The 20761-nt window shown below is 56.8% G+C and overlaps 1 protein-coding gene across 1 annotated transcript; it reads right to left on the bottom strand.

The window, feature by feature from the left end:
- Window positions 1–875: 875 nt before the first annotated feature.
- Window positions 876–17801, bottom strand: EPHB4 (EPH receptor B4). Its single transcript, XM_019987988.2, has 17 exons — window positions 17275–17801; window positions 14651–14721; window positions 14120–14407; window positions 12998–13394; window positions 11555–11710; window positions 11041–11373; window positions 10590–10714; window positions 9740–9905; window positions 8674–8776; window positions 8388–8452; window positions 8162–8275; window positions 7798–8045; window positions 4581–4796; window positions 4135–4284; window positions 3515–3708; window positions 3158–3313; window positions 876–1949 (listed from the first exon to the last, which is right to left on the bottom strand). Exons 1-17 carry the CDS (start codon window positions 17324–17326, stop codon window positions 1820–1822), a joined length of 2964 nt encoding a protein of 987 aa, XP_019843547.2. The 5' UTR covers window positions 17327–17801; the 3' UTR covers window positions 876–1819.
- Window positions 17802–20761: the final 2960 nt, after the last annotated feature.

Raw genomic sequence — 20761 nt, 5'->3', positions numbered from 1 at the left:
GACTGAACAACTCGCACACACCAACCCCAGCACAGCAGGGGGCAACGGAGACGCAAAAATGGCAAGGCTGCGCCAGCTTGACAAAGCGGCCGGTCCAGGCCTGCCCCTGCAGGTGTCCCCTGGGGCGGGCAGGCCGGGAAGCCGAAGACGGTGAGAAAGCCATCAGGGGATTGACCCCAGCCTCGTCTTCCTGCTCAGGAGGGGGGATTTGGGGGGAGATACTCAGGTGGTTTCCCCTCCCTTTCCAAGAGGCTGGGAGAACCTGCCTGGGCAGCATCTTGAAAGGGGGAATTGTCCTCCAGACCCAGCCCAGCGTGTGTGTGTGTACATACACGTGGGGGGTCCGTGTCCTCCACGCCAGCCTCTGCCCCTCCCCCACAACCAAATGCAGACACTCCCCCCACTGCCTCTAAACTAACCCCAGCTGTCAACATCTGGCCCACATCTGTCTCCCTCATCTGACGGGGCCTCCACCCCAGCAGATCCCCCTTCCCACATCAGGGGGCTGTAGGACGACGGCCCCAAGTTATAGGCCTCCCCTGTCTCATAGAGCCCCTCAGCCAGGGCTCAGAAACCAGGGCCGGTGGGGGGAAGGAGGGCAGCCCCACCCCGGAGGTGCCCCAGGCTCTTGGCAGAGCCATCTGGAGCCGTTAGAAGCAGCTGCCAATGACTCATCTCCAGTGCCCCCACCCCACCACCTCAAACACACCCTGGGGCTGGGAACCAAGCACCCAGCCCCCACCCCTGCCACAGCCCTATCTCCACACCTCCGACCCCTCAGTCAGCCTGGCTCAAAAGCCCCTCCATACCAGAGCCCCCTCTACAGAAGCCTATTCCATCACCTCCCTCCCACTCCTAATCATCCCCAGAGTGAAGACACTTCCCATTTTCTTTTATTTATACAAAACAATCGTTTTAAATATAATTTAAGAACCCCTCCAAGCACCGGTGTCTGTCTCTGCTTTCCAGCACTTCCCCCCCGCCGACACCCCTCATGGACACAGTTTGGGGGTACTTGGGGGGCAGGGAAATGTCGGGGGGTTGTGGCGTGACCAAGGCACTGTTCTGGAAACAAGACACGATGACGGGTCCCTGTTTCCACTTGGGCCAAAGAGGCAATAATGAAACAGGTCCCCTCTAACACAAAAAGTTATGACAAGGACTGTAGAAAACAACAAAAACTGAAAAAAAAAAAAAGGAAAAATAAGACCAAAAACAAAAAATTAAAACTCAAAAACCTTCAATATGAAGGCAGCAGATGGGGGAGGGGTATTTACAAGGGAAAACTGAGTTCGGCGGAGACAGCAGCAAGGTTGGGACATCCAAGTCCAATGATTTCACTGGGCCATGATGCCCCTTCTCGCCTCCCGAGCTCGCAGGCTAGTCCTCCCTTCTCTTTGGTCTGCAGGGCTGCTACCCTTCAAGGTGAGGAGGGGCACCTGGGGGCCCTAATTGGGGATCCAAGGGAGGCTGTGGAGATCGTGCCCAACTAGCCCTGGGATGTTGGCAGACTCCGGGGACTCCTTTTCCTCCGGTCACACCCAATCCTGAGGGAAAGGCTCCTGCGCCCTAAGTTTGGGGTCCCCCCCCACCCCCCGGGGGGAGCGTTATGATTCCACACTGCAGAATCCCCAAATCCTCTCTCTCCAAACTGCCAGCTCCCCACCCCCATGGGTTCAAAGTGCAATCCAGTCAGTGGGGCGTGGGGTGGGAGCCTCTTGAGTCCCCCCTACCCGACTCTGCCCCAGGAAGAAAGGGATCCCCGGGCGCTGGAGTCCCTGCCGCTCCAGAGCTACGGAGCCAGGCGTACAGATGCAGTTCAGTACTGGGGGGCCGGTGCTCCCGACCCGCCTGGGGCTCCAGGCTTGGCCTGGGATTTCATGTGCTGGACACTGGCCAGGATTTTCTTCTGGTGTCCCGCCAGAGTGACTCCGATTCGGAGCAGGTCCCTGCGGAAGAACCAACAGCTAGGTGAGACCACTAAGCTCCCAGGACATCTCTCCTTCAAAAACCCGTCCCCGCCTCGGTCGTGCCAGCCAATCAGAATGGCCAGCGGAGAAGCGGGTAGACGTCAACAGTTATCGGGCAGTTTCCGGGGGTGGGGGCCGATTTAGGCGCACACCACAGTTCTGCGCGCAGCCGCAGTAGGGGGCGAGGCTAGGTACCCGCAGGGATAGAGAAACAAGGGGTGGAGGGCTTCGCCCTGGATGCTGAAACTAGAAGGAAAGGCAGAGAATCAGGGAAGAGGAGGAACGAAAGGGAGAGAAAAGCCCATAAAATGAGGTTGGCGAAAGAATGCTTCAGAGGACAAAGAAGTCAGAAGGAAAAGTCTTCCGGACAAAGAAATCAAAAGGAAAAATCCGAAGGAGAAAGAGAGGAGCTGGGTGGGTGGAGAAAGGAATGGGCGAGAGAGAGGACACAAACAGACTGCTCCCAGCCCCCGTCCTGATGCAGGGAGGCGGAGGTAAGAAAGAAGCGATGAGAAGTGGAAGGCAAGAACCCATGTCAGTGAACCCGTGTCAAGGGAAGGCTCAAGCCAGTCAGGAGGGGCCCAGACCTGCTGGGACAGGACGGGCTTCCCAAGGAAAGGGCCTCTTGGACCCTCTGTGTCTGGATTTCTAGTCCTATTTCTGTGATTCCAACCCAGGGTGAGAGGAGTCCTTGGGACAGGAATGGAAAGGTGGAAAGAAGGACCAGGGAGAGGCCAACTAGGGGAAAGCAGTATTTGGAAGGCACTGGAATTGTAAAACCATTTAACATTAAAGCTGGAAAGGATTTCCAAAACCCAGGCCAATCTTCTCCTTTTATGGGTGGGAAAACATCCAGAGTTGACACGTTGTTAATGTGAGAGCAGGGTCTGGAATGTAGATAGATGCACAAAGATAGATATAGATTTCAAGGCGGGAGCGAGATGGCCCACGGCCGAGGTGGTGCAAGGGGGTGAGGCAGGCACAGCTGACCTGGAAGATTCCCGAGCTCTCAGTCCCTGCAGCTGTTACTGTTTGCGGGGGGAGGGGCTCTAGAATGGGCACCAGAAGTTGACCTCAAAGGCCCCTGCTCAAACTGTGGGCCTGACTGTGGTCACCCAGATTCCACCCTCCTGGTTGCTTGGCCCTCACCACCGCCCTCCCGGTCCCCAGCTCCCACCATGACTTACTCAGTGGAGATCTGGCTGACCAGCTCAAAGGAGCCAAACCCAGCAGCTGCAAAGCTTTCTTCGTATCTTCCCATCTTAATGGCTCGAAGCCACTCCCCCACGGAGCCAAAAGCTGAGTAGTGAGGCTGCCGCTGATCCAGGAGGGGGTGCGAGGCCCTGGGGGGCAAGGATGCAGAGGATACCCTTAGCAACAGCGTGTGTCAGGGTGAGGACGCAGAGCCCAGGCCTGGAGAGGCGGAAGGGCACAGCCCACATACCACCGAAAGGACCGATACTTCTGGGGTGGCGGAGGGGAGGAAGCGAGGTTCTCAGGGTGGCACAGAGCAGGAAAGAGGGCCCATCCTCTGGGGTCCTCACCCGCCGTTCTCCCGGGCCACGATTTTGAGGCTGGCAGGGTTCCGGATCATCTTGTCGAGGGCGCTGACCACCTGGGGGAAGCGAGGCCGCGCATTCCGGTCTTTCTGCCAACAGTCCAGCATGAGCTGATGCAGGGAGGTGGGGCAGTCTGGGGGCGGGGGCAACCGGTAGTCCTGTTCAATGGCGTTGATCACCTGGAATGATGGGTGGAAGACGCACTGGGTGAGGGAGTCAAGGGGAAAACGAAGCTGCCGAAGGACCCCACTGAAGTGGTGACTTAACAGACGCCGGGATGGGTGCTGCGGGCCAGAAGGGCTAACCTAGGGGTGGCCCTCCCTGCCAGGGCCCAGGCTGGCTGTGGCTCAGTGTCCTAGAAGCTCTTGAGCTATGATCCAGACATGTAACCTCCCAAGCCTGCCTTTCATCTCTGCCTCCGTCTGTGACCAGATGAGCTGTTATCAAACTCTAAACACAGATCACCTCCTCACCATGCCACTCTCACCACCTCAAGGACCCAACAGTGATGAGCTCTCTAAGAAGGATCCCCTGCCACCCCACCGCCCCACATCCCAAGAGCCAAGACATTCCAGGGCAGGTTGGTGGGACCACGGGATACTTACATCCTGATTGCTCATATCCCAGTATGGCCGCTCCCCAAATGACATGACCTCCCACATGACAATTCCGTAGCTCCAGGCATCACTGGCAGATGTGAACTTCCGGAAGGCAATGGCCTCGGGGGCTGTCCAGCGGATGGGAATCTTTCCTCCCTAAAGACGGGGGAGGACAAGGTGAGCTGAGGGACTCCCAGGACTCGGGCATTCTGCGTCTCCCCCAGCTTAGGCCTCCTTTCTTTCGGCGCCCCAAATGGCCAGCTCCCCAACTCTGTTCTTTTCCCAGACTCCTAGCAGCCGGTTCCTTAAGCTGATCCCCCAGCCCCCACGCCCGCCACAATGTAGGTCTGCTCCTACATCCTGGCCTGGACCAGAGCTGTCAGTCCCTCAGCCTCCCACCTTTCCAATCCGGCCCTAAGAACCTAGATCACATGGTTGTCCCCCAGCCTCACCAGAGAGCTCGTGTAGGTGGGGTCGGAGGAGTTCTCCTCCAGGAATCGGGAGAGGCCAAAGTCTGAGACCTTGCAGACGAGGTTGCTGTTGACCAGGATGTTGCGGGCAGCCAGGTCTCGGTGGACGTAGCTCATCTCGGCAAGGTAGCGCATGCCCGAGGCGATGCCCCGTAGCATGCCCACGAGCTGGATCACGGTGAACTGGCCGTCGTTCAGCTGGAGATGGACACGGTGGGGGTCGCAGTTAGGGCGCCCCTCTTTCCCCAACATTCTAAACTATATTTATGGGACTTTCCCGGTGCTCCAGTGGCTGAGACTCTGCACTCCCAATACAGAGGGCCTGGGTTTCAATCCCTGGTCGGGGAACTAAGATCCCAAAAGCCACAGCTAGGGGTTTGCATGCTGCAACTGAAGATTCTGAAAACTGCAACCAAGAGCAAAGATCCTGCCTGCCACTACTAAGACCTGGCACAGCCAAATAAATCAATAAAAACAAATACATTAAAAAATAAACCGTATTTATCCCTTCCAGACCCATCTCACGCCCACCTGTAGGGCAGGCCTGCCAACATCCTAGGTAAACCCCTTCTGCTTTCTTTCACTCTTGAGTCCTCTCAGTCTTTTCTGCAGTATCGTGACACAATGCTTATAACTGTTCCTGTTTCAAATACATGCACTCAAGTCTCTTGTAATTAGACTATAAGGAGCCGGGAACCTACTATATAGCACATGGAACTCTGCTCAATGTTACGTGCCAGGCTGGATGGGAGGGCGGTTTGGGGGAGAATGGGTACGTGTATATATATGGCTGAGCACCTTTGCTGTTTACTGAAACTATCACAACACTGTTAATCGGCTATACCCCGATACAAAATGTTTCGGTGTTAAAAAAATAATAAAAATGAAAATTTAAATAAGATTATACTTTCTTCCATTTAACCTAGTACAGTGCATTTGATCCAGGAAATATTAGGCAAATGGTTTGGATCTAACATGTTCTTTTTATTTGACAGCAACGGAGCGATGACAGTTACGAGTGTGCTCTGAAGACACCTGTCTCCAGGTGGAGAGGTGTGCCTTGGCACTGATCCAGCCACACTCTCGCTCAGCCCTCTTGGACCTACTGTATATAGGATGCAAGAGAATGGTGAGGAGTCAGGTGTGCTCGGTAACCACAGCACCAAAGCCAAGGTCTAAAGCCTGACCTTCACCTTCATAGAGTCTGCTCTCACCAGGTAAGCCTGCCAGTCACAAATGGTTAACTAAGCCCATCCTCTGGGTTCAGCTAGCACGCAGGGGATTCTTGGCAGCCCTGCAGGGCCAGCAACGCTGAGTCCAGAAACTGAACTCTGAACCCATCCTCCAAGCCTGCGCCTGCTTCACACCTTACATCTCAGTTGGTGGCCTCACTCCCAGGCACTCAGGGTAGAGACCTCAGAGTCTCCACGATTCCTCTCTCTCCCCTGTTCACAGCCTACGATCCATCAGCAAGTTCTGCCTGCTATGCCTCCAAAACACACCCCAAACCCAACTGCTTCTCCACACCCACTGCACCCACCACGGCCTGAGTGACTGCCAGTCTCCTCATCGGCAGGCTTCCCTGGTGGCTCAGCAGTAAAGAATCCGCCTGCAATGCGGGAAACCTGGGTTCAATCCCTGGACTGGGAAGATCCCCTGGAAAAGGGATAGGCAACCCACTCCAGTATTCATGCCTGGAAAATTCCATGGACAGAGGAGGCTGTCCTTCTCTGCCTCCTCATGCCAGAGGAAAATTCCATGGCAGGCTACAGTCCTTGGGGTCGCAAAGAGTCATACACGACTGAGCGACTGTCACTCCTGCTGATATCCTCCCCAAAGCTTCCTCTTTTGGACTTCTAATCACACCCCCAGTTCTAAGACCACGAGACCCAGCCGCCAACTACGAGGTGATCCACCATTGCTCCTCTGCTGACCTGGTTCAGCTTCACCAGCCTTTCTGCTTCTTGAACGCACCAGATCCCATATACCCTGGGGGGCTCTTCAGTCCCCAGTATGCTTCCCCCTGCCCCCATCTTCTCACGGCTGGCTTTCTCATCTACCCAGATGCCATCTCTTCTAAGACAGACCCCCTTCCCTCTCCTGCAACCAGACAATGGAACAAACTCCTGCATCCACAAGGCACTGCCCCAGTGTCTGCCGCAGCATCCCTCGTGACGGGAGCCGGGCAGCCTGTGTTTCCCAATGCAGTACCGTGGGAAGCACACCGCACCGCCTGATGGAGGCTGGCCACAGACGTAGAATTCTGAACTTATCACAGTGTTAGATACAGCTTCCCTTATGGGAAACACAGAGAAACAAGCTAAATGACCCCGCGAGGAAGAATCCAATCAATCTAGAAAAGACATTTGAATGGACAAGTGGCCCAGCCCTTGAGCGTATCAGAAAGACAAAGGACTGTCCTGGGATGTAAAAAGACTCAAAACAATAACTGCCAGTGCAATGCTTGATCCTGAACTGGATGCTGCGACATGTTGGGGACAACTGGAGAAATATGAGTATCACACAGGCATTAGTGATACCAGGGGGTTGTTGTCATTTTGTTAAATGCAACATTGCTTTGCTCTGTAGAAAAACCTTTCGGGGACTTCCCTGGTGGTCTAGTGGTTAAGACTCCGCACTTCCCCTGCAGGGAGCACAGGTCTGATCCCTGATCAGGGAAGTGCCACAAGCCGTGTGGTGCAGCCAAAAAAAAAAAAGTGTTTTTTTTTTTTTTTAAAAGATGCCTAGTAAAGTTGAAAAAAAATAATAAAACTTCATACAATTTTGTTCAAGTAGCAAAAATGAGCTCTTTCCTCTCATTTCTATAAGCCTGTTTAATTTTTTTTCACATGTGAAATTTTGTTTGCTTTCTATAAAAGCTTGTTCATACTTGTTAACTTTCAGTCTTCCACATTGTACCAGCAGCTCGCCAAGACCAGAGATGTTCAGGGTCGAATTCCCGAGGCCCCGGACAGTGGCGGGTGCACAAGGAGATGCTCAGTAAATATTTGTCACAAAGATAGATGACAGCCCCTCCAGATCCTGGGGTCTGCCGGCCCCACAGGGAGACCAGTCCCAGGACTCAGCCTTCCCTGGCGGAGGATGAATGGTGCAGAGGCAGCAACACGGGGCCCACCGTCTGTCCTGGGCTGTGCTGGGGGAGGGCAGGGTGGACTGGGGTGTTGTGGGGGGGGCTCACCCGCAGGAAGGAGTCCAGGGCACCGTTCTCCATGAACTCGGTGAGGATCATGACGGGCACGCTGTTGGTGACCACGCCCTCCAGGCGGATGATATTGGGGTGCTCGAACTGGCCCATGATGGAGGCCTCACTCAGGAACTCCCGCCGCTGCCGCTCCGTGTAGCCGCCCTTCAGGGTCTTGATGGCTACGCAGCTCTCCTTCTTCCCAGGGGCCTTGAGGCGCCCCCGGCACACCTCACCAAACTCGCCTTCAGGAAGGACGCTTCAGGTCAGCTCTCCTCTCCCGGGGGATCTGGCTGGCCCTGCCGTCCACCCCACCACCAACTCCACTCTCCTCCCTGGCACCCAGGCGTTTTCCACTCACCTGCACCAATCACCTCTTCAATCTTGACATAGGAGACATCGATCTCTTTTGCAAACTCCCTGACAGCCTCATTAGGGTCTTCGTAAGTGAAGGGGTCAATGTAGACCTTAGTACCTGGGGAATCGCATGGGGCCTGTTAGCCAAGAGGTGACTCCCATTGCACTCAGATGCCGTGGGCTCACAGCTCTTGCCCCAGCCCCGAATCCTTCAGGAAGGGTATACCCACCGTGCCCAATGAGATACTGGGCGTGTTTGTCTGAGTACTCAGCTTCTCTCCCGTTGCTCTGCTTCCTGGAGTGGATGGGACAGAAAAGGTAAACTGAGTCACATGTCCCAGAGGGAACTGAGTTCCAGAGGGAATGGATGGGAAGAGAGAAGCAGGAGTCAGAGAGGATTCCAAGTGAAAGCAGGTAGGTTCCCTGGACATCCAGGGAGCCTCGACCTGGAGCAAGAGGGTGGGCGGCCAGCCCCAGGGGGTTTCATCAGGGTCTCCAGGTGCCCAGGTCGCTCACCTGAGGCAGAGAACTGCGATGACGATGACCACGAGCACTAGCACCACACCCACGGCCGCGGTGCCTGCAATCAGGGCCAGCTGCTCCCTCCAGGTCTCATTCTCTGGAGGAGAAGGACTGAGATCAGGGAGACCCTGAGGGCCCGTGGGCTCCACTCAAGTCCCTCAGGGCCAGGGAAGAAGTTTCCCGGCCTGAGTGGGTTTGATTCTGCTCTGTCATAAATACTGGTGACCACAAAAGAAGTCCCACTTGAATAGGAGGTACCTAAGGCTAAATATGAAAAGGTGGAAACAACCTAAACGTCCATCAACAGATGAATGGATAAAGAAAAATGGGACAGCCACTCAACAGAGTATTTTTCAGCTACAAGGAGGAATGAAGTCCTGATACATTCTACAATATGGCTGAACCTAGAAAACATTATGCCACGGGAGAGAAGCAGCAGCCAGTCACAAGACTGTATCGTGTGACAACATGTGTATGAAAGATTCAGAATGGGCGAATCTAGACACAAAAAAGGTAGATGAGTGTTTGCTGGGGGCTGAGAGGTAATAGAAGGCGTATATGTGTCTTTCTGAGGTGCTGAAATGTTCTAAAATTAATTATGGGCATGGTTGCACAACTCTGTGAATATATTACAAGCCAATGAATTATACATTTTAAATGGGTGAATCATAAGGTAGATGAATCATATCCCAATAAAACTGTAAAAAAAATTAAAAGGTTTAGGACAAAACCCCTTGGGCCAGCATATAAAAACTATCAAAGTGTCACCTCATTTAATCCTTGGAGCCCTGGGAGAGAGGCCTCCTACTTCCAAGTGTTGGATGAGAGAGCTGGGGCTCAGGGGTCAAGTTTTTGCTAAAGGTCACATAGCTGGAAAGCTGCTGAGTGGGCCTTCACACCCAGCTGTTGGATTCGGTTTCTGTGTCCCATCACCAGGCCAGAATGCCTCGTGGTGGAAAGAGAAGCAAGAGGGACGTGACTTTGGGGGTCCGGAGAGCCAAGGCCTCCTTGCCCTGGGGGGGACAGCCAACCCCAGGCACGTCCTGCCCCCCAGACTCACCGTCCAGCTGGGTCTGGCTGTGGTGCTCCTGGCCAAAGGGCCCGTAGCCGGCCTCGGAGCGTGCCCGCACCTGGACCAGGTAGCTGGCTCCCCGCTTCAGTCCCCGCAGCTCTGCCCGGTTCTCCGACGTCTTCAGGAACCGCACGCTGCTGGGGCCCTCAGCGCCCTGTTCCGGAGGAGAGAGGGGCTGGCCGTAAGCCAGGGCCCCCAGATTCCGTGGCTCTTCCCACCTCCCCTGCCCTGGGCCTCCATCACTAGCATCTCCACCCTCTTGTGAGACAGGTGAGGCCTTTGTGCTCAGTTATGTATGCACTGGGGCTTCCCTGGTGGCGCAGTTGGTAAAGAATCCGCCTGCAATGCGGGAGACCCGGGTTCGATCCCTGGGTTGGGAAGATCCCCTGGAGAAAGGAAAGGCTACCTATTCTGGCCTAGAGAATTCCACAGACTGTATAGTCCATGGGGTTACTAAGAGTCGGACACGACTGAGTGACTTTCACTATGTATGCACTGAGCTGTGTGTATTGCATGAATTATATTGTTTAGTCTTGGTAGCCATTCTGTGGGGTAGGTTCTATTACCTAAAGCATTTTGTGGGGAGGGGAGGGCCATCCTGCTTGCCATGCAAGATCTTAGTTCCTTGACCAGGGAAGTATGGAGTCCTAACCACTGGACCACCAGGAAATTTTTTTCCTAAGAGCTTTATAAGGAAGACACGAAGCTCAGAGAGGCCAAGAGGCTGACACAAGATCATTCAGCTGATACATGGCAGATGCCTACCATTCAGGTGTCCCGGCCCCTGGAGCAGGTCCCACTGCCCACTGCAACCCCCCAGGGCGGGCCTGGTTCTCACCTTCTCGTGGTACTTGACCTCGTAGTCCAGCACTGCCCCGCTGGGCGCCCGGGGAACGGCCCATGCCAGGCTCAAGCTGCTGGGTGATGACCGAGTCACCCGGATGTCAGACACGGGGGGTGGCACTGTGAGAGAGAGACGCGTTGGGGCCCTGGAGCGGAGCAGGTCTGGCCCCTATCTTCCTTGGCTCTCCCTCTGCTGGCCACACTTGTCTGGGTCCTCCAGCTGTTTCGGGATTTCCTCCCGGCTCTCTCTGGACTCCGGAGCCCGCCTTTGCATCTACTTAACACTCTCTTTCTGCCTCCTGCCCCAAAGGCCTTGACCCAGTGTATTTCCTGGGAACTCCACTCCCCAGCTGCTGCCTTTTCCCTGCCTCAGGCCTTCAGACTGTCCACCCTCCTCGCTGGCCTCTCCCATCCAACCACAGGCTGCCCCTAGTCCCCAGTCTCACCCTCGCGGTCCGTGGTGACATTCACAGCCTCAAACGGGACCGGCCCACTGGCCAAGGAGGACACCCCATTCAAGGCGGTGACCTCAAACGTATAGGTGACGTCAGGACGCAGACCGCGAATCGCCACCCAGGGCTCCACCAGGTCCCGGGGGCCGGGGTCGAAGGTCAGGTCTCCCCCGCAGGGCGTGCAGGACCCACCGGGCCGGCACTCCCGGCAGCGGAGCGCGTAAGTGAGGTCCTCCCGGCCGCCTGACTCGAGGGGCGCACTCCACTCCAAGCGCAGGGCGGAGCCATTCAGGCGGGGAACCACGCTTCTCGGGGCTGACGGGGGTGCTGCGGGAGACCAGGGTGTCAGGCAGAGGCTGAAATGGCTGGGCATGGGCAGTGGGGACAGATGGGCAGCCACACTGACATCTTGCGTTGGCCACGCACCAGGCCAGGGTCAAGAGGAGGAAGGCATGGGAGGATGGGGGCTGGGGTGAGGGGTCTACCCCAGGGGTCGCTGGCCACTTACTGGTACAGGGCGCACTTCGGGGGTCTGTGCTGGCCCGGAAGTACCCGATGCGACACTGGCAGATGGACGAGCCAATGGCGTTAGAGTGGCTGTTGGCTGGGCACGGCTGGCAGGACCCCTCCCCGGACAGGGGCTTGAAGGTGCCCTGAGCACAGGCTGAGAGAGAGAAAGTGTCCATCAGAACTCGCATCAAAGACATTCAGCGGTGGGGTTGGGGGTGGAGATCCGGGGGAAAAAAAATGACGTTCAGTGGTTATTAAAGGTGCATGAGGGACTTCCCTGGTGGTCCTTTGATTAAGACTCTGAGCTCCCACTGCAGGGAGTGCAAGTTCAATCCCTGGTCAGGGAATAAGGGTCCCACATGCCACACAGTGTGGCCAAAAAAATAAAATCAAGTTGCATGAAGTGCCAAGAGGGGAGCAGGGAGTGAGAAGCTCAGAAACCTAGCCTGTAAGAGGAGAAGACTTTCCTCCAGATCAAGGGTCTGAACCCTGGTGTACACCCCTCACTACTCCGTGGCAGCCTGGTGAAACTCAAGACCCTTGCTCAGAATAAAGATTTTAAACGTACACCATAAAATATACAGATTACCAATAAAACCAAGTAAGTGAAAATACAACGATCAAAACAGGTGGAGAAGGGAATGGCAACCGACTCCAGTATTCTGGCCTGGAGAATTCCATGGATAGAAGTGCCTGATGGGCTATAGTCCATGGGGTCGCAAAGAGTCATATACAACTGAGTGACTAAGCACACACACATAAGAATAAAGATACTTGGAAAAAAAAATACAGGAAGAAAAGTTTACAACATGGCAAAGGGTGTGTTTCTGTATTAATGAGATACAGTGGCAGGACTGATAGCCAACAGAATTGTGAAGTCACAGAGAAGGAAAACAACATTTTGCCCTTCTTGCAAATCATCTCCGTTGAGCTGTGAAACCCCCCAGCATTTGAACGGGGCCCAAATCTCAGGTCTTGCTCTGACCGCTGGGCTGTGACTGACACTCCATAAAAGGAGTGACCAGTTTCAGGTAGAGATGAGTGAAAAGAAAAGGCCATCTTTTTTTTTTTTTCTTCCATCAAAGTTCACAGATTCCCTTGTCCTATCCACAAAACCCAGGTTAAGAACTTCTGCTCTCGAGAACAAGGTGAGTGAGAATTCAGTATCAGTAAATTAGAGGAAACCATAATGAATAGGACTAGAGTTCACGAAGCCTCTGAGTCCAACAAGGTCCCCTAGCCCAAGAGAGCCTGTTAGGTCCAGAGAGCAACTGCGTGGAGTCAGAAGCAAGAGCATGGAAGTGATGGAGAGCTCAAAACGGTGCTGGGGGCCCGGAAAACACACCCTCCAGTAACTGAGTGCCCAGGAGAGCAAAGAACGTTCAAACTGGAAATCTTGAGAAGCGGGTCCCTGATCAGGGTACTGGCCTCCTCCCCTCACCTCGGCACTTGGTGTTCCCCTCAGCGGCCTCGAACCCCGCATTGCAGCTGCAGCCCGTGACCGGCTGCTCGGCCCACTGGCCGTCTTCCCGGCAGTAGAGGCTGGGGCTGGGGCCGGGGGCAGGCATGGCATCGGCCACGCAGCTGCCGGCCACGGGCACCACCAGCTCCCGAGGCACAGTCTCCGGGAAGTAGGTGAGGTTCACAGTCTGCTGGGCGCACTTCTTATAGAAGAGGTGCAGGGACAGCAGGGCCATGCAGGCGCCCTGGTCCTGGAAGGCCAGGTAGAAGCCGGCCTTGGTGAGCGGGCCCAGACGCAGCGTCTTGACATTCACCTTCCCCGTGGCCTCAGCCCCTGGGCGCTTCCGGGTGAGGTGCTCAGCAGCCACCGTGTCCACCTGCCAGGGCGGGAAGAGACTCACTGCCACAGTCTTCCACTCCCCGAGGAGCCCGAGGGACTGTCTTTTGCCCAGGCTCACCCTCTCTGTGACCTGCTCAGTCACCTGTTCCAGGACCTTCTCTCCACCCTTCCCAGTGTGCGCTTTCTTGCAGGCCCCAACATTGTCCATTAACATTTGTTAAGCTCCTATGAAGAGTCCAGGCTCCCCTTGCTGTGCACTCACTCACCCTATAGACACTTATCAACACCTGTTCTAGGCCAGGCCCCGGACTCTGTGCCGAGGAAACAGAAAGGAAGGAAATGATGAAAAGTCGATGAAAAGTTAAAAGTATAATGAGTGCGATGGCAGGCGGGACCCCAGAGCTGGAATCACAAGACAGGTAGGAGCTGGGTGGGAGAGGCAGAGAGAAGGCACTCCAGGGTTGAGGCATCAGCTGGTGCAAAGGCTGTGAAGGGGCGAGGCGGGAATTCCCTGGCGACTCACTGGTTAGCACTTCACACTTTCACTAACAAGGGCATGCGTTCAATTCCTGGCAGGGGAACTAAGATCCTGCAAGATGTGCTGACCCAGCCAAAAAATGAGGTGAGGGGGGCGAGGTGTACTTGCCCAGTGGAGTAGACTGGCCATTCCACCTAGCAGACCACCCGCTTCCCTCCTCAAGCCGGGGGCCTCCTGCTTCCATCCCCCAGGCCAGCCCCCCCAACCCCAGGGCGCCTGGGTACCTTGATGTAGGGGTTCTCCATCCAGGCTGGCGTGTGGGCCGTGGCCGTGTCTGCGTCGCTCTCGAAGTAGAAGACGGTGAAGGTCTCCTTGCAGGAGCGGCCGGCCCTCGGCAGGGAGAGGCACTCCAGCATGGTGAAGCGCAGCGTGGCGTACACGTGGACGGCCCCGCGGCGGGGGACCCAGCCGGTGCGCAGCCAGTGGGCCAGGCCTGGGGCCCGCTGCATGTCACACACCTCGTAGGTCCGGACGCTGTGCTGCTCCTCGTCCAGGCCGCTCAGCTCCTCCCACTGCGGGGAGAAGGGGGGCTGCTGAGCTGGTGGGGGAGGGTTAGTTGCAGGGTCTTTGCCATGAAGCCAGGAGGGAGGCTGGGGGACCCTTGGGGGGCGAGGGCTCAGAAGACACCTGCCCTGGCTGCTGAGATGTGGGGGATGGGTGTATGGCACGGGAAGCAGCAGCACAGTGGCCCCCCACCCCCATCGGCTTTCCTCTCGAGCCCCAGCCCCAGCTCTTACCTGAGCCCCAGCTCTTACCTGCCCGTCCGCCTGAGGGAATGTCACCCACTTCAGATCGGCAGTTTCCAATTTCGTGTTCAGTAGGGTCTCTGAGACAGACACACATACAGAGTCAGTCGGAGCTTGGGAGAGACACAGGAAGACCTGGGAGCTGAGACAGACAGACAGGCCGAGGAGGGGAGCCTGCCCTGCCCTCTGCCCACCCCTACCCGTCCCCAGGTTTCAAGCCTCTTTTCTGAGCGCCAGCCCCGCCCCTAACAGCTGGCAGGCAGGGAGCTGACCCCCAGGACTCCCAGGGCCAGGCCTCTGTGAACTGCTGTACCCCAGAGAAGGGAAGACACAGCTGCTGAAAGTGGAAAAATGGGCGAACAGCTCAGAAAGGGCCAAACTCGAGCCCAGACCTGACCCTGACCTGACATGGGGTAGGACACCCCTCCCACCAGGGTCTCCCTCCGCCTCTGCAGTCCCTCCCCCAAATGCAAAGATGCCACCTCCGATCCTTCAGACCAAACACCCCAGCCCTGACCCCCATCCCCTCCCCACTGCCTAGCTGTCCTCGGAGGCCGGTCCTGGAGGCCAGGACGCTGGGGTTCCCTGCCCTCGGCCTCTGTCTGGGGAGCCCTCATGTCTGGATTTGGTTACGGGAAAGCAGAGGGGAGGGGATTTTAGGGGTGTGGGTAGGGGGGGTGAGCACACCTGGCTCGGCTCTGGCCTCGGGGGAGGGGTGTCGGGGGAGGGGAGGGGTGGGGTTCTGGAGGAAGGTGGGGATTAGGAGAACTGCACGGGAGGAGGGTGGAGGGAGGGGAGGGGAATCCCCTGGGAGACGTGGGGAGGGGGACGCTACAGGTCTGGCTGGGAGGAGCCTGCAGCACACCTGGGCCCAGGTCTCCCCTCCCCGGACTATAGGAGAGACAGGAGAGCAGGTGAGTGGGGCGGCCTCCTCCCAGAGACCAGGTGATGTCCACTGAGGGCCAGGGGTAAGGTGGAGGCCCGGCCAGCCCGAGGAGAGGCCCAGGGCCCCCCATGGGTGGCAGGAGACAGCCCGGCATGCTGGGGACAGGATGCCCGGGTTCTGGGAAGCGGGTGGATAGAGGCAGCCGTCTCCACCCTCCATTGTTCCAGACTGGAGAGTGTTTTCCTGTCTCCAATTTACACACTGTCTGTTTCAGGCTGTCCTGGGCGCTCCAAGCGGCTCCCGTTTCTCTCATCCTATCGCGGTCCTGCCTGCCTCCCTCTCTTGGAGCCGTCACTTCTCTTGCCTCTCACCTCTCCCCCGCTCTCCGGCCACCTCCATCTCTCTGACTGTCACTCTGCTTTCTGTCTCCCCTCTTTCACCTCCACTGGGGCACAGGGCCTTAGATAAAAGACTGAACGCCTGTCTCAGTCTGCTCACCTGTAAAATGGGAGGTAACAATACTTCCCACCACAGGGTTGTTGGGACCGTGAAAACTGAAAGCACGTAGCACCGGGCCTTGGGCTCGGCAAGCACTTAGGTAACAGGAATTCAAAGTTACTCCCTGTTCCCTTGGCATCTTTCTTTCTCTCTCACCACACGTCATCCTGGTGGGTTTTCTCTCTGCTTTGCCTTCCCTCTCTCTCCCTCTGGTTCTTTCTCGGGCTTCCTGAGCCCAGCAAGTCTCCCTTCTCCCCCACACCCTGCCTTTGATCCCCAGTCCAGAGCAGCACTGCCCAGCCTGGAGAAGACGCATTTCCAACTGCCTTTGATTCCTTCTTCTCAGCAGCCCCCCATGGCCCACTCCCCAGAGACCCCTTTGATTGCAGGCAGGGAAGGAGGGGAAGGAGGCAACTCATTGAAAGGAGATTAGGGCTGTGGGAGGAGGGTTTATAGGGCTCTTGCTTCCCCGCTAGAGGTTGAGGGGAGGGCAGAGGCTCATGGATAAAGTAACATTTGCAACGGTGCAGAAAAAGTAGAAATTTAAGAGAGCCTAGGAGACATAAGTCAGGCTGAGTTCAGGGGACAAGAGGCAGGTTAGGGTTAGAGAAAAGGACTCTGGTGGGACTGGGGCAAGGGCTGGGGTCTACGCTGCATTTAACGGGCTGGGGTGCAGCCTGGGGAAGCCAGAGTAGGAGGCTCTCTGCTCCAGGGGCCGCGGATTGGGGAGAGATTGGGAGGTTTGGAGACTTGAGTGCAGAAGGCGGCCATCCCCGACGGCGGTGTAGGGAATTGTAGGATCAAGGTGTGAACGCTATGGAATGGGGGGCGGGCGGAGTTTTATGGCCTAGCACAAAGTTCTGCCTGTCCTCTTGTTCCTCCAGAAATGTTTCCTCCTGTTTGGCGGAGGTGGGAAGAGGGACAGAAACTCTGGAGAGAGCTCTGCAGGTTGGAGTCGGGAGAAACGAAAGGCTGCCAAGGGCGTCTGGAGACGCGAGTTTAACTGTTCGGGAAGCCGGGACCGGGGCACGTCCCGGGACGGAGCTCGACTCCAAGTCTTTCCCAAACAAAAGAAAACTCCACTCCCCGCTGAGCCGCCTCCTCCCCGCCCCCCTCCCGCGCCAGCACTATTGGTCCGGAGCGTTCGGAGCTGGGCTGCGGGTTAGGGGGAGAGAGAGGTCGGCCCTTCCACTCCGAGGCCCTTCTTCGGGGGCCCCAGAAGGGCCGGGGTGCCCCCAAGAGAACTCACCTTCTAGGGCGGCTGCAAGCGAAGCCCAGCAGAGCAGAGCCCGGAGCTCCATGGCGCCGCCTCACTCTGGTTGGATCCGATCCGAGTTTGGGGGGCGCTAGCCCCCCCAGGTCTGAACCCCCGCCGGAGCGGGTGGACGCCAACTCCGCGCGCGGGACTCGCTCGGGGCCCTCAGCGCGGGCCCATGCGGGCGCGCCGGGCACCGGGTGGCGGCGCCCAGGTGTGGCCCCGCGTCCCGGCCGCGCGCGCAGACGAGAAGGCGGGGGGCGTCCTGGCAGCGGCCGCCCGGGCGGGCGCAGAGCTAGACGTGGCTGGAGTCGGGGTCCCTCCGGGGCCTCGGGGTCCCGCCCCAGAAGGCTGCTGGGGGTGGGCCGGCCGCTCGCGGTCTCCCCCCCTCCCTGGAGTGGCGCTGCTCGTGCCGCCGGGCCGAGTGCGCTCTGCGCCGGCGGGGAGGGTGAGAGCCGAGCGGGGAGCGAAGCGGGAGGGAGGGAGACTGCGGCGCGGGCCGGGCGGGCTGAGGCTGGGCCGGGCTGGGGACTGGGCCGGGCGGCGCCTGGCCGGGAGGGAGGGGCGCGCGGGGGGCGGGGGGAGCTCCCCCATCCCGAGCCGCGGCTTGGCGAGGGGGGCCGGGGCGCGCTGATTGGAGCGCGCCTGCTGAATAATTCATGAGGGAAGCGGAGCGGGGCGCAGAGCGGAGGAGGTCGGGAAGTTGGGAGAAAGTTTGGAGAAGGGGGAGGGGCGGCGGGCGAGGAGCTGGGGACCGCCCGGACCTGCACCGAGGCCGTGCGCCCTGGCCCGGACCGCGCGTGTCGGGGCCGGGGCCCAGGGATGCCCGCCCCCCGCACCCCACCGCCCCCGCCCCCGTCCCGGGCAGGCCTGAGCCCAGCAGACACCAGGGAGCGGAGAATCGCACCCAGCAGCCTGGAGGGCCGCACACGCGAAGCCCTGTCGGATGCTTCCTGCGGACTTCGGATTCTTCTCCTGGATTCGCCCACCACCCCCTAGTTGGCGTAGGGGACCGTGTTTGGAGGGAAACTTTTGAGGACGGAGGGGTGGCCCAGCGGGCCCCGAGGCAGCGATCTCAGCTTAGATAACCGTGGAGCGAACGTTCACACAGTCATTCAACAAACATTAAGTATTGGGGACCTACTATGTGCACAACCTAGCTCTGAAAACGTGCGGAGGAACGGGTCATTTGGGTTGAGATGGGGAGCAAGCAAGGGTAAATAAAAGGTACTTGGATCCGAGAGAGGGAGGGCCAGATTCCCAAATCATGGTCCTCACTCTCCCACCGTCGCGTTTAGGAGGGCTCCCGCGCCGCCCTCAGCCTTGACCCCTGGGACTCGGGCCGGGTCTGATGCTGTCTTTCCTGAAGCTGTTTCCTGTCTGGCTCCTGAGGGCCCTCGACGTGTCTGGGAGGGCCGTTCCTCTCGTGGCCATTCCCCCTCCATCTCATCAGTTAGAGGGGGGCCCCAGAAAAGCAGCTCCTCCCCCAAGCCCCGTTCTGTCTGGGCACCCGTGGGGTGGGTCTTAGGGAGATCAAGACAGTACTGCAGGAGTCAGCCAGTAGAAGAGCTGGAAGGAAAGAGCTTAGACTCAGAAGGCAATTAAGGGGGACAGAGTCTTGAGGAGCCCAGGAGCCAAGAGAGAGGGAGAGGAGTCCTAGATGTTTGGGGGGCTGCCAAGCCCCTCTAACCCACAGTGAGGACAGCCAGGCCTGTAATGACTTCTTGTCCCAGCGCACTTATCTTTCTGCTGCAAGTGGTGCTCCCCACACCCCTGCCCTTCCTCGTGGCCCTGCCTGGGTCCTGCTCCGGGGTGGGGGGTCACGGAGGGCAGGAAACAGCCGGCTTGGCTGGAGCCAGGCAGACCAGGTCAGAGCTGGGAATTCCCTCCTCCCTCCACGATCCAAGCCCTGTCTCCCTTCTTACTCAGCCTGTCCTCCAGGGTATCCATCTCCTCCCGACACCCTCTGACTCTGCTCTCAGTCTACACTGATTCTCCAGCCTCTAAAAGTTATGTTTGTATGTCTCCTCCTGGGCTCTGCCCTCAATCCCCCTCAGGCTCCTGGTTGCCTAACTCCTCTCCTTTGATGGGAGAGGCAGTTCATCATCATGGTGGGGGTGGATGAGGGGGGGTGCATGGCCTGAATGGAAAGGAAACCCAGGTGCCCCGAGAAATGAGGCTGGATGGAGTGACGGGCTAATGAGTCAGAGGGGTGAAGAGATGCAACAGCCCATCACAGATTCAAACCCTGTATTTCTGACCCTTGAGCACCAGGATTCCCTCAGCGACAGGGAGCAGAGTGCCACAGGGAAGAAAATACAGTCAGTCCTGGGTCCTCAGCCCTCATCGCACAGCGTGTGATCCAGTTCCTAATACCTGTTGTTGTTAAGTCACTGTGTTGTGTCCAATTCTTTTGCAACCCCATGGACTGCAGTCCTCTGTCCATGGGATTCTCTAGGCAAAAATACTGGAGTGGGTTGCCATTTCCTTCTCCAGGGATCTTCCTGACCCAGGGATAGAAAGAAACCAAGTCTCCTGCATTGGCAGGGGGATTCTTTACCACTGAGTCACCAGTGTTTACCAATCAAAGAGTGAATAAAATGAAACCTTTATTGAACATCTACTATGTGCCAAGTGATCACTCTGCTACTTGCAAGATTTGTTTGTAAAACAGGGCTCCTGACCTCAAAGATCTATGCTCTGGTGGAATCACATTATTTCCCTCGTCCGTGGAGATGATACACTCAAATGTTCAAAAACCATGCTTGGTCTCTTCTGTGGGTGTGAGATCATTTCCTCCAGCTTCCAACCACCCAGAACCACTTTGGAGGTAAGCTAATTCAGTATCCACCGAGTTAAATTACACAGGTGAGTATCCATGGCACTGGATCCACAGACCTCAAGTCTCAAGCCCACCTTTCTTCATTATTAGGGCACTTAGAGTACTTCACTGTTTTCCCACCCCAGACACTAGGCTATTAGACTATTGCCCCTGTTCCTTGTCCATGATCGATATACTGCCAGTGGCAGGACCTGTGTGGGGCACCCCCACCCTCAACAGCTGGTAGGGTTTTCTTTTGCTAGCCACATGGTTACAGTTGTTTGGAGTGGGCTTGGAGTTAGGATTTTTTTTTTTTTTCTTTTCATTATGTATTAAACAAACAACAAGGAAGCCATCCCTTTCAACATCGGTTGTAGAAATTGTTTCTCCTTTTCCCATATCCCAGCCCCTCCTTGTGAGGTCCACCTGACTGTCAAAGTCTAGAGTTAAGTTTATCTGGGAGCTCAGAAAGTTTTCAGTTTAGGCATCTCTCACCTTCCAGGCTCCTCCTACCACCCTAGTTAATGAGTACCATCCATTTAAACAGTTTTTCAAGGTTAGTCACAGCAGGAGAACATTTGAAATGGCCCCAAATCTCACACCTCTTACACAAAAGGAATTTGATAGAGATTTTGATGGTAACAATAATAAGCTGTAAAG

The sequence above is a fragment of the Bos indicus genome, chromosome 25 (genome assembly GCF_029378745.1).
Source record: "Bos indicus isolate NIAB-ARS_2022 breed Sahiwal x Tharparkar chromosome 25, NIAB-ARS_B.indTharparkar_mat_pri_1.0, whole genome shotgun sequence".
Taxonomy (NCBI): domain Eukaryota; kingdom Metazoa; phylum Chordata; class Mammalia; order Artiodactyla; family Bovidae; genus Bos; species Bos indicus.
This window is presented reverse-complemented; position numbering and strand designations above follow the sequence as displayed.